Genomic DNA, 13,394 nt, shown 5'->3' with positions numbered 1-13,394 from the left:
CTTATTAAAATGACACGATCACCAGTTTTCAACTAGTTGCCCTACTTGAAAGGAGACGAAGAAATGGACAAACCACCGCAAGGCTGGCAACCATTAAACTAATCAGGCTGTTTTCTCCTTTTCGGCCAAAGCGTTGCAGACGTGTCTCAGGGCAACCCACACCACCGGAGGGACTGTCCGTCCCCGGGACGAGAAAAGTTCACGGAGTTGAGCTCTGCGAGACGGTGCGTTCTGGGCAGCGGCCCCGCGCCCCGCCGCGTCCTCTACAAGTCACCCCGGCTCCCCAGGGGCGCGGGGGCTCCGCGTCCAGCTCGCCCGCGCGCGCACCCGCGGCCTTGAACTCGCAGCCGAGGTGCTGGGACGTGCCGGGCGCCCCTCCCAGCGAGGACTCGGCAGCGCCTCCGGGCCGGACGCACACCGAATCCCCGCTCGGCCAGGCAAGAGCGTCCCGGCGACCAAAGCCAGACCGGCCCCGGGGCTCCGGGCGCGACCTGCTCGCCGCGAGCCCAGCGCCCGACCGCGGGGCGGAGGCGCACACGGCCGCCCGCCGCAGAGGCGCGAACTTTTACACCTACTTTTCGTTTCGCTTCGGGTCTCGGCGGGGCTCTGGCACCGCCCCCGGATCGGCAGACCCGGCCACGGAGGTTCCCACCGCCTGGGGCCGTCGCCTGCCCGCGCCCCCGAGGTCTCCCACCAGCTTTCCGGAGAACTAAGTTCTCCCCCGCGAGGCTAAAAGTGGTCCCCCAGAGGAGCGCCCCGTCCATCGCAGCGAGGACCACAACCCCAATCATCACCGTCACCCCAGGGGGCGAGCGGGGCTGCCCGGGGGAGGCTCAGCGGGAACGCAGCGGGGACCGAGGGCGGAAATTTAAAACCAACACGGGAGCGTGAGGGCTGAGCCAGCCGAGGAGGCGTGGGATGTTCCCAGCAAGCCTTTCCCGGTCGGCGCTCGGGCTGTCTGTCTGTCTGTCTGTCTGTCACTGCCCAGGGGTCCCTCCAGCCGCTCAGGCAAAGTTTGCCAAATCCGGGCCACTTGGGGCGGATCGCCCCGGAGCCTCCCCTCCCTTCCCCGCCCCGCGCGCCCCCCGCCCCAGAAATAATCCCACCAACTCCCGGCCCCGCGCGCAAAACTTACGTTTGATCTGCCGGGGTTTGCTCTGCTTTCGCCGGGACATCTCGGCGGCGGCCGCCGCTGCTCCTGGGGCCCCCGCGGTGCCCGCGGTCCGGGCCGCCGCGCTCTCGGCTCCCGCCTCTCCCGCCGCGGCCGCTGGCCTGGCTCGGGCCGCCGCTGCCGGCCGGACTCCAGGTGCTCCGGGCGCGCGGGATCCGGGAGCTGGGCTCCTCCGGGAGCCGCGGATCCACGTTGGGAGACGAGCAGGCGAATGAGAAGACGGAGGGGGGCCGAGAGAGTGACAGTGGGGAGGGGAGGGGAGAGTGCAGAGTGGGGTGGGGGGGGGTGATGGGGTGGGGGAGGAAGAGAACGGGAATTTACAAACGAATGGACCGGGAGAGAGAGGAGAGGGAAAGGGGAACCCGGAAAGAAGGAAGAGAAGGAGGGAGGGAAAGGAGAGCGAGCGGAGGGGAGAGGGGGGCGGAAGGCGCGGGAGGAGGAGCGCGCTCGCTCTCCCCGCGCCCGGGCGTGCGGGGCAGATTCTCGAGCGCCGCCGCCGCCGCCGCTCCGGGCCGCGCAGCTCGCGCTCTGCCGCGGGAGGCGTCGAGGCGCGGGAGGGAGGGGCGCGCCGGGGTGGTGGGGAGGGGAGACTAGTCCATCAGCCAAAGGAGGATTGGCTGCAGCCAAAGCCAGTCCGGACGCCAACCAGGGCCCCGGCCTAGGTCGGGTGGGGTGCCGGGGAGCGCGGCGGGGGGTTGGGGGTGGAGAGGCATGGGGAGGACTTGGAAGGAGGCCACCTTCTGCTGTTGACGCCGCGTCGGCTCTAGGCATCCGCCGGAGCACCCCTCCCGGCAACTTCTCCCAACAGCCCCCGCGGATGGACCCCAACTCTCCTCTCTCTCACTCCAAGCTGAGGCGGTGGGGGCACAAAGAAATCTCAGTCTCCGTAAACTTTGCGCTTCCAGGGATGCCGCCCCCCCCCCCCTCCCCTAGCCTCCGCCCCGCCCTCCCAGGTTCTTGGCAGGAAGGTTAGGCCACTGGCAAAACCCTCGGGCGAGAGCCAGCTGATCACAAATGCCAACTGTGTGTCTCGGGGCCAGTGAAGTCCTCTCATCTGCCCAGGCTCTCAGGAGACCATTTCAATTGCTCTCGGGGTTCCCTGGAGACCGCCCTGGACATGGACCATCCCCCTCCTTGGCCCGCGCAGATGGGATGCTGCTGAGCGGTGTCCTTCAAGTGCTGTGTCTCCCCTGGACCTTTCAAGTCAAATTGTAAAAATTCCAAATTTGGAGACAGGCAGATATTTTTCGCACACCACAGGGGAGGACCCTTAGGCTAGGTGATTAGCCCTCGGTGGGAAATGAACCATCTCCTCATCAGATACTAACTTTTTGAGGAGGTCTGGGGAAGTTCTGATGGCCCTCCCCAGCCAGCCAGCCCCATGACCTTCCATCCTCTTAGTTCTTCTGCCACAGGGAAGCAGCCGACGACTAATAAAAGATTTGATCTTGCCATAATTTCCCAAGCAGGTAAGACCTAATAACTATTTCATGGTTCTTTGGCTTTTAAAGTTTTGTTTCATTCTTATTCAATTATTGTGTGTGTCGAAGGTTGGAAAAGGCAGGCCCACAGAAGAACAAATGTGGAAGTGATTTGCATAGTTATTATTTTGGCCAAGTTAAGCTGCATGAGGCTAGCTTAGTTGCTCATAGTCTCACAGACACTGAGTATTAAATAAATTCTCCCGGGTGAGCTGCAAGTAGCTTCTATCTGAGTGGCAGTTTCACTGGCTCCTTTATGTAATCAGTATTTACTAACAAACTCCACCGCAGTGAACCTATATCCACCCGCCCCCAGATACCGCTGACTTCCCCCCAGGTTGTGAGATCATCCATTCTTATCTGAACTGGTGCTCCCCTTTGTCTGGCTGACTAGGCTTGGTGGGAGCCCCACCAAACTCTAAAAGGGTCTGAGGGTCAGGAGAGAGCTTCGGCTGATTGAGCATAATGCAGGCGGCTCCCTGTGCAGGAGGCACTGTAATCAGTGTCATTTATAACCCCATCAGGACATCTTCTGGAAGGTATAGAGAGTTGCCCTAGGAAAGGTATGGCTGAGAGACTCTTCACACAGAGCTGCAGACCGATTGTGAATGTTGTAACGTTACCATTAGTACTGTTACCACATGAGGTTGTGTGAATACGTGGTCCTTAGCAGTGGAAAAAGCACTATATTGACAAATTGACAAAGTCCCTCCCCCAAAGGACCAACAAATGAAAGCCCTCAGTACCAGGAAAAGCGGGGTGACTTGTGTCTGTGTTGTGGAATGAGGAAGCCAGCAGAGAACTACAGATTTTTGCCTTCTTCATTTTCAGTTCATTACAATTAAATTGGTGTGTGCTTAGAATTGGGTGTGTTATATATTATGGCTTCTGAAGATCTTTTCACAAAACTGGCTGACTTTTTATATCACCCCAAAGGAATGCCCATTGGAATTAAAATATCATAACAGTTAGTGTTTCTTTTGGCATTTGAAATAGTTAAATATGCAAAGCAAGGGAGAAACAAATAAATCTCAGCTAAATATTCACTTTAAAAGCTGAAAGGAGCAAAAGTCAGGAAATTCAAGGCAAGATGGATTAAATAACCAGACTCCACTATTAAAAATAAATATAGTTTATTTAATTTATAGATATACATGTTAATTATAGCTAGTATGAATGAATTAAACTAGGATACTATTATATTTTGTGCTTTCTTGTCATTTCTAATGAGAATGTTAATATTATTTAAAGTTAAATTTTTCTTTTTCCTAGTTTAACTTACTAAGGTTATAAAATAAAAAGACAGCAAAACCTATAAGCAATTATCTCTGTCCAGATGGGTAGAGCAGCCCAAACCACAGTTACATGACTATCAAACAATGATTATGAAAACCACAATTGAGAAAAGCATTAGGGAATGATATTGCGAAACCACAGCAACAAATGTGTCTGTGATACTGAAAACCACAATTCACAACCAATACTCTGTGTATCGCAAATGACTATTTAACTATAAATGTGAAGATGTATAAGTAACAGCACAAAATAATATCTCATTTACTTAAAAATGAATTATTCATTTTCTTGACTCGCTGATTTCATTTCTACATAATGGTTCATTTGGAAAAGTTTCTGCTTTCAAAGACAAATCATTTAAAAACATATATATATATAAGTTACTTTAGAAGCATAAAATATACAACTTTTAATAAGATTTCCTCAAATACAAGAAGAGTTTATATGAAACCAATTGGAAATAAAGAAACATCTGTCTCAGTCTGGTTGTCTTCATAAAGTTCTTTGGGAGTTAAAAAGGATGTGAGTTGAAACTGTTTATGGGGGAAAAATGAGAATATAATTGTATATTCTTAACTAGAAAACAGACATCACAATAAAATGAGATGCCTGTACCAAAACTACTTTAATATGTAAATCAAATGTTTATTTACAAATGAATAAAACAATGTTGTTTGCAAGTGTATAGGGCTGCCATGTTTCGAAAATTAAAATATAGGATGCCCAATTAAATTTGAATTTCAAATAAACAATAATAGGTTTTTTTTAAGCATAAGTATGTTTCATGCAATATTTGGTACATACTTTTCCTAAAAAATAATTATTGCTTATCTGAAATTCAGATTTTCCTGGGCATCCTGTATTTTATCTGGCAAACCTACAAATTTAGCATTTTAACATTTTCTCAAATTTATGATTGTTTATAATATTGTTTATTTTAAAAGAAGGCAGAGAAACCCTAAAGTGGTGCCTATAAACATAGATATTTTTAATTCTTGAACATATTATTTAGGGAAGGCACGTTAGAAGGAAAAAATTTCTATACAGAAATTCATTATTTGGAACAGTATAGAATTGTGCTCTCATTGTAAATGGATTGCATTCATGTATGTCTTACTCTTGGATTTGTTCTTAAAATGTGTTTTTTTTTCCCTCCAAGGAATCAACAAATTGATAGCACAACCTCCCAGGCCTCATCTTATTAGGCAGCAAGCTGCCTTCTTTATTATGGGAGTAAACAATATTCAAAAGCTTCAGAAAGACTTAATTTTTTGCCCTTGTATCCTCACCAGAAATTGAATACAGTTTATCTGTCTTGATTTAAGATTGTGACACTGAATTGAACAAGAATAGACTATGAAAATAATGTTTAGTATTTGTGTATCTTTATAATTTCAGCAGTTTAAAACTAAAAATCAACAAATTCATCTAAATGGCATTTCTATATTATAACTATGAAAAGGACTATCTGTTTACTTGCAAGGGAGCCAAGGGCTTTGAAAACATTCAGTCAATCTGGATTGGAAGTTTAACTTGGGCTTTATGGAGACTGAATGCCTTAAAAGAAGTATGTGTGTACAAAAAAATTTGCTGAGGAGCAGGTCTATTAAATTCATGAGTTAAAAAAAAATCTGTGAAAAAAAGTATCTGAACCCAATATGGCTTAAGAATTACTATTCTCTTTATGCATAAATGTTTATGATATACTGATAATCAAAGTGTCGATGATTTAACTTTTTACTCTTTGCAATCATCCTTTATGTCCAAATTACTACTCTGATAGAAGAGAGTCTTTGAATGAACTCAGTTGCCACCTCCTTCCCCAAAATTCTTGGTTGCTAAGTCTGTATAATACATAACACACCCCCAAGTATAAAGTAAATATTAAAGGAGTAACACCCCAAATTTTAGTAGACATGTGTTGATTTTGCCAGCTTAGCATCCGTTCTCTTTTCTGGTAATAATGCTGTATTATCTTTTGAAGAACTACTCATCCTCACCTACTATTTGGTGATACAAGTGTGGCCTTTCTGAATCCCCTAATTCCTGACTAATCAGAATATTCCAAATGTTTGGCCATGGTGATTGGCCCAATGGCCCAATTGTTTCCGGAAGAGTCAGTGATGGAACTTTTTCCTAAAACCATCTAGGAACAGGTGCGGTTTTTCTGCTGGGGTTGCTACATTGGGGAGAATGCAAACCTAATATTGTTGTTGGCCATCTTTGTTGGAAAAATCTGTTAAGAGTGATGCCAACATAGAGGACTAGCTTTGTCTTATCTTGTCTCAAGATCTGATTTTTTGGGAAATCCAAAGGAAGACACCCATCAGCATTCCAATATGATTTTGTTTTGGATCCATCAACATGATCTGTTATTTACATACTAGTAAACATTCCAGCCTTGTCATTTCTTTTCCTCATCTATTTGACTAGGCTAACCACTATGCATCTTTATAGTCTTAGCATGGATGTGATTTCTCACAAAAAGACATCAGTCATCTCCCAAGTCTGAGGGAGATACCTCTTTACAGTTGCTTTCATAACACCTTTTTTTTTTTTGTCTGCATAATATCACTTGTTGCATTACATTGGCAATTTAAGTACATATAAACCCAATTCTCACCAGTCCCCTACATGCCGCAATACACCTAACTTGATAGTAAGGTTTGTGAAGGTAAGAAACATGTCTGTCTTTTTCAGAATTACATCCCCAGTGCTGGACACACAGAAGATCCTAACATAAATTGAAAGAAAAAGTAAGTTCAGAATTATTCTGTCTTATCTTAGGACTCCTAACACTCCTAATTCTCATCCACACAGTCACAGGTATAGGGGATGACCGTCGTGTTCATACAACATGACTCTATGCTCCTGATAGATAGTTGGATCAAGAGGAGTACCTGACCCAAATATGACCAAATTCCTCCCTTAAGAATCTAGAGTTAGTATCAAGAGTTTCATCCCTACATGAGCTGGTCTCTTGAATTAAGGAGAGTAAAACCTCTTGAATTATGGCATGGTTATCACTTTGTGAACAGAGTAACAGTGATAGTTTGTCAGTAGAGGGAAAAAGAAACAAAACAAATGTCTTGAGATAAGTCTAAATGGGAACATGAAATGGCCTCACGTCCTGTTCAATCTCATGGTGTGTAGCAGCACTTCTGCCCTTGACGGCACCAAAATACTTGTCTCTCCTTACAGTAAATCCCTCCCCACCTTCCTTTTTAAACTCATATTTGGCCTAGATTTGTACTAGGTGATTCCTGTTACATTCAAGCCAAAAAAACTAAACTTAAGACAAAAATTAGATATCTACGACCTCAGTGTGGTTGACTGGATATTTAAATATTTAGAAATATCAGTTTAACTGAACTTGTGAATTTCCTCCAGAAAAGTTATATAAAAAAAAACTCTGTGTTAACCTGGGTTTTTCTAAAAAAACAAAACAGGCCAGAACCGGTTTGGCTCAATGGATAGAGCGTCGGCCTGCGGACTCAAGGGTCCCAGGTTCGATTCCGGTCAAGGGCATGTACCTTGGTTGCGGGCACATCCCCAGTAGGGGGTGTGCAAGAGGCAGCTGATCGATGTTTCTAACTCTCTATCCCTCTCTCTTTCTTCTCTGTAAAAAATCAATAAAATATATTTAAAAAAAAAAAAAAAAACAGAACCTATTGTGTGTGTGTGTGTGTGTGTGTGTGTGTGTGTTTATGTGTATGTGCGTGTGTGTGTGGAGAGAGAGAAAGAGAGAGAGAGAGAGAGAGAGATTGTTTATAGAAAATCGAGTCACACAGTTATAGAGACTGAGAAGTCCCAAGGTCATCAGTTGACAAATTGGAGACTCAGGAGAGCCAAAGGTATAATCTTAGTCTGACTATGAAAGTCTGAGAACCAGGAGAGCTGATGTGTAAGTTCCATTGTGAGTAAAATCTGAAGGCCAGCAAAGACTGATGTCCCAGCTGATAGGCACCATGCAGAGAGAGGGAATTCTCCCTTACTCTGCCTTTTTATTCTAGTCTGGCCTTCAATGGATTGGATGAGGCTCTCACACATTGGAAGAGCAATCTGCTTTACTCTGCCTATTAATTTAAATGTTAATTTCATCCAAAACACTCTGGCAGACACACCCAGAATGTCTGATCAAATACTTAGGCCAGTCAAGTTGACATAAAATTAGCCATCATAAGCACTTTTGATGGTTTTCTTTTCCTGAGCAACCCTGAGATGGTCAATAACGCTTACAAATGTTCAGTGGGTAAATTGACAAATTTTAACCAAGATAAGTAAGGAAGATATCAATTACTGATTTGGGACATTCACTTCAATCAAGGATAACTCTTAGAATATAAGTTCAGAGTTCCTCAAGGGCACCTTGATTCATTGGCATGCACATCTAACCCTCCTGAATACAGATATTCTGGCCCCAGATGTTGGAATTTTACTTTCAGCTTTACTTTGTCACATTTAAATAACCATCTAACAGGTTACCTTGCCCATAAATTTTACAAATGTTGTTATAATCTGCATGAATAATGTTTATACTTCAGTGGCAGGTTTTATTTTCCAACCTATAACTTTTGGCCTAAATTCCTAAATGAAAAAGAAGAAATTGAACAGCTTTTTGAGAACACTTGCTATGTGTATAGATTTAATCAAATCACTTATCTTTGCTATAATCTACTGGCTGAAATGTATTAAAATAATGCATTAGGATGAACTGAAGATGTAGGGTTATGAATAACAATGCTAGAGCATACTGATAATAGAATCATCTAAAAGAAGGTGAAAGGGATAATTATATCACTTTTAAAATGTAACTTGTAATAAAAATTAAACTACATGGCTAATATACTCCTTTATAAACAATTTTATTAAACAGATAGATGTACATAGATTTAAAGATCCAATAGATTTTCAAAGCCTGTAATGAAAATTAGCAGTTTCTTATCCCACTCAGCATCCCAAAGATAATTTCAGCTCCCAGAGGTATAATCATTGTCAAATCTTATTAGCTGATTCTCCCAATATTCACATCATGTTTCTAAGTAACATGCATTACAACTTTAAAACATTATTAGTTTAGTTGTTATTGACTACCTACTAAAAATATGAAGATGTAATAGCTTTATACACGCCTAGCACACACTTTATTCCAGTCTTTGGTTAAATCAAAAATTTTATTAACAATTAATATGGGTATGACAATTATGTTTTCTTTGGATCTGTTTCTTTTTCCTGGAGTTAATAATTACTTTCTTTGTCATTTTCTCAGTTTTCTATCATTGAAATATCACTGTTTTATCCCCAAATCCTTTGCCAATCTAATACGGTCAAGTACATCATTACAGTAGTACAAAGACATCAGATAATCTACTAGGTCTTTTCTCTTTTCCCTATGCAGATGTCTTTCTTGGAGTCTTCCAGCCTTCTGCTCCACTCTAGACCCGTTGCTTTATATGACTAAGATTTCCTTTCATCATTATCCTAAGAATTCCCTAATGCTGTCCTGTGTTAGATTCTTCGTTTCCTAAATGCTGTGTATCCCTCTTTCCTGTTTTACTACCCCCCTTTTTTTTTCTCTTCTCTTGTCTTCTCTGCTCTTCTCTTTTTTTCACTCTTTCTTTCTTGTTATTTTTGTTGTTGCTTTGGAGTAAAATTTCATGTAGCCTCCTGAGAACATATATGCACAAGGAATTTTTTTATTTTTTTAAGATTTTGGCACAACTGAAATTATATTTATTCTCCCCTCATATGTAGTATATAGTTTGGGAGGGTGCAGAATTATATGGTACAAATTATTTTCCCTGAATCTTTTTCTAGTTTTATTGTGATAGAATTTACATGTAAAATTATATAAGTTAAAGGACAACATGAGAAACTGATATATATAGTACACAATGATTACCACCATAAGATTGGTTAACACCTCCATCACCTCCCAGAGTTACTTTTTTGGGTGTGTTTGTGTGGTGAGAACTTGTAAAATGTAGTCTATGCGCAACCTCTAAGTAAATGATACAGTAGTTCCACTTTTATCTACAGGGGATACTTTCCAGGTTTCCAAGTGGATGTTGGAAACTGCAGATAGTACTGAGCCCTGTATATGCTGTGATTGCTCCTATACATACATACATCCCTATGATGAAGTTAACGTCCAAATTAGTCACAGTGAGAGGTTAACAAGTGATAAAATAGACCAATTGTAACCATAAAATAAGGCATACCTTCGCAGTTGATCTGACAACATAAACTGTTTTGTGATTTTGCTGTGCGGAAGCTTTTTTCCCCACATCATCCTCATTTTATTTAGCACAGGGCCTGCCACAGAGTAGGTGTTGAATAAATGTTAGTTGCATGGATGAACAGACTTCCACACAGTGGAGGGCTGTGGGATAAAGGGCTGGGGTGGGGGCCTGTGGAACTCCACTCCACACAGTTTTAGGAGCTGGAGGACAAGCAGAGGGCATCCAGGAGTCACCATCTCAGGAATACAGTGAGGGCTCAGTCTTGCTGCCAAGGGGTGGGTGGGCAGGCACAGAACTGGGATCCCACGCTAAGGGAAACCCCGGCAGGGCACTGGGAACAGGGCCAGGTGCTGTGTCCACTGCTGTGTCCCTCATGCCCAGCACCGAGCTGGGCATACAGAAGGTGCTCACTGGGTGCACTGGACTTGATGGGGTGCAGGTGGAAGCAGAACGCTGTGCTCTCACATGGTCCCCAACCAACCTGCTTTGGGCCATCATTCTTCTCTATTCCTGGATGAAATCTTGCAGGTCCCATAGTCTTTCCTAGTCATCCAGGTCTCCATTTTCACAAGCTCAATCTCTTGTCCCTTCAAAGCTCCTGGCCTGCCCGCTGGTCCTGTCTCAGGCCCTGGGAAAGCCTGCGGTGGGAAGGGTGGGACACCCTCTTCACATTCCCACCCTGTTTTTTCACCCTCCATCCCCGCTCACTGTGTCTGCCCTGCACCTTCGAGGAGGGCAGAGCCGTGAAAGACAGGGACTGAACAAGGTCTCACTTCCCGGTGTGTTTGTCATCTGGCCTTGCCCTCCAAACTCCAGTCTGGGTTCGTTCCTCCCCTCTTCCTCTCAGCAGGGTTAGCCTCTCTTCTCTGGCTGACCTGCCACAGAGACCTGGGCTGTGACCCAGCAGCTGACTCGCGCTCTCTGGGTCCTCGGGCTCAAAATGCCTCAGCCCCCTCTTCATGGAGCTGGTGAAGGGAGCTGCACAAAGCTGCTGACTCCAACCGGACCACATGCCTGGTGCCCGAGGGCTCAGTAAGTTCAGAGCGCCCTGCCAAAGGCTACGGGGCCCAGTCCGTCCTTGGTGTCACAGCTGTGACTCATTTTCATCCACACAGATCTGACCACTGTCTCTTCCCTTTCCATGACCTCATCCCGCATTCCTTGGAGAAGCTTCCTTCCCCATTTCCACTTGGTTCCTCATTTACACTGCCTTACTCCTGCCTGCCCCAGGGTGGGCATGAGACCAAGGGCCTGGCGGACACAACAGCCCTGCCCCTGATGCTGTGGGCCCGGCCAGCCTGCTGTGCTCGGCCCCCCCTCATGGCCCAGTGGTAGAGGAAGCACTTGATAGATGTGGTCAACTAGCCATCCTGACCTGGTAGCAAGTGGCATCCATGACAGATACAGCATTAGCTCTTCAAACCATCTGGTCCTAGGCTTTTCTTTGGTCAGAGTTTTATTATTATTATTATTATTATTATTACTTCTTCACTCTTCTAACTTGTAATTGATCTGTTCATATTTTCAATTTCTTCATCATTCAGTTTTGGTAGGTTGTATGTTTTTAAGAATTTATCCATTTCTTTTATTTCTTTTTTTCCTTGTTTTTCAGTTTTTTACTTTATTTTATTTTATTTTGAAACTTTATTGTTGAAAGTGTTACATAGGTCCTCCTTTCCCCCTCATTAACCTCTTCCAGCCCACTGCTGCCCCCACCCCAGGCCCTCACCACCCCATTATCTGTGTCCAGGGGTTATGCATATATGCATGCAAGTTCATTGGTTGATCTCTTCCCACCCACCCTCGTCTGCCTTCTCTCTGAGGTTCAACAGTCTCTTCATGCATCTATGTCTCTGGGTTTATTTTTGTTCATTGGTTTATTTGGTTCATTAGATTCCACATATGAGTAAGATCATGTGATACTTAATCTTTCTCTGTCTGGCTTATTTCACTCAGCATAATAAGCTCCGGGTCCATCCATGCTGTTGCAAATGGTAAGAGTTCTTTCCTTTTTATTGGCGCATAGTATTCCATTGTGTAAATGTACCACAGTTTTTTTATCCACTCATCTGCTGATGGGTTATTTCCAAATGTCAGCTATTGTAAATTGCACTGCTGTGAATGTAGGGGTGCATATATTCTTTTTGATGAGAGTTTCTTAGGATATATTCCTAGAAGTGAGATCACTGTTTATCTTTTCAAAAATCAACTCATAATTTTATTGATTCCTATTTTCTATTTTGTTAATTTCATCTCTATTCTTTATTATTTCCTTTCTTCTGCTAACTTTGGGATTAGTTTGTTCTCCTTCTAGTTCCTTGAGATATAAAGTTAAGATTTTTCTTCTTCTTTAATGTAGAAGCTTACTTAACCATTATAATCTTTCCTCATTACTGTTCTAGTTGCAGCCCATAAGTTTTGATGTGTTAAGTTTCCATTTTAATTTGTTTTAAGATAGTTTTGATTTTCCTTTTGATTTCTTCCTTTACCCATTTGTTTTTCAGAAGTATATTGATTAATTTCCACATTATTGTGAATTTTCTGATTTTCCTGTTTATTATTGGTTTCATAAATGGCTAAATCTCCAGATTTGAGAAGATTTTAACCATTATTTTTTAAAATAAGTTTTCTGATATCCTCTTTCTTCTATCTCCTTCAGGAACTGCAATAATTCCCAAATTAGTTCTTTTCATGGTATCCCATAGATCACATACACTTTTTAAAATGCTTTTTCATTCTTTTTTCTTTGTTCTCTGAATGTATATGTTCAAAGGTTCTGTCTTCTAATTCTTAGATTCTTTCTTCTACTTGGTCCATTTTGTTGTTATTGCTCTCTGTTGCATTTTTCAGTTCATTCATTGTATTCTTCACCACACAATTTCTTTTTGGTTCTTTTTTATTACTTCCATCTCTTTGTTAAACTTCTCATTTTGTTTGTGCATTGTTCTCCTGATTTCATTGAATTGTGTTTCTGTGTTTTCTTGTAGCTCATTGAGCTTCTTTAAAACAGCTATTTTGAATTATTTGTTGGGTAATTTGCAGAGCTCCATGTTTTGGGGATCAATTACTAGAAAATTATTGTGACCATTTTGTGATGTCATTTTTATTTGAATTTTTATATTCCTAGAAGTCTTGAATTGCTATCTTCACATTTTAAGTAATAATCACCTCCTCTGATCTTTACTGACTGACTTTGGAAAAGAA

General features: G+C 43.2%; 1 protein-coding gene across 2 annotated transcripts in view; it reads right to left on the bottom strand.

The window, feature by feature from the left end:
* ZFPM2 (zinc finger protein, FOG family member 2) overlaps positions 1-1,989 on the bottom strand; it is a 435,525-nt gene extending 433,536 nt beyond the window's left edge. For both annotated transcript variants that reach the window (XM_079796389.1, XM_079796390.1), the window contains exon 1: positions 1,136-1,989. In XM_079796389.1, the coding sequence (XP_079652515.1) occupies positions 1,136-1,175 (40 nt within the window). In that variant the 5' untranslated portion in view covers positions 1,176-1,989. The remainder of the gene's footprint in view (positions 1-1,135) is intronic.
* Positions 1,990-13,394: the final 11,405 nt, after the last annotated feature.

This window comes from Cnephaeus nilssonii, assembly GCF_951640355.1.
Source record: "Cnephaeus nilssonii genome assembly, chromosome: 18".
Classification (NCBI taxonomy): Eukaryota; Metazoa; Chordata; class Mammalia; order Chiroptera; family Vespertilionidae; genus Cnephaeus; species Cnephaeus nilssonii.
The sequence above is the reverse complement of the archived record's forward strand: the minus strand, read 5'-3'. Positions and strand labels throughout refer to the sequence as shown.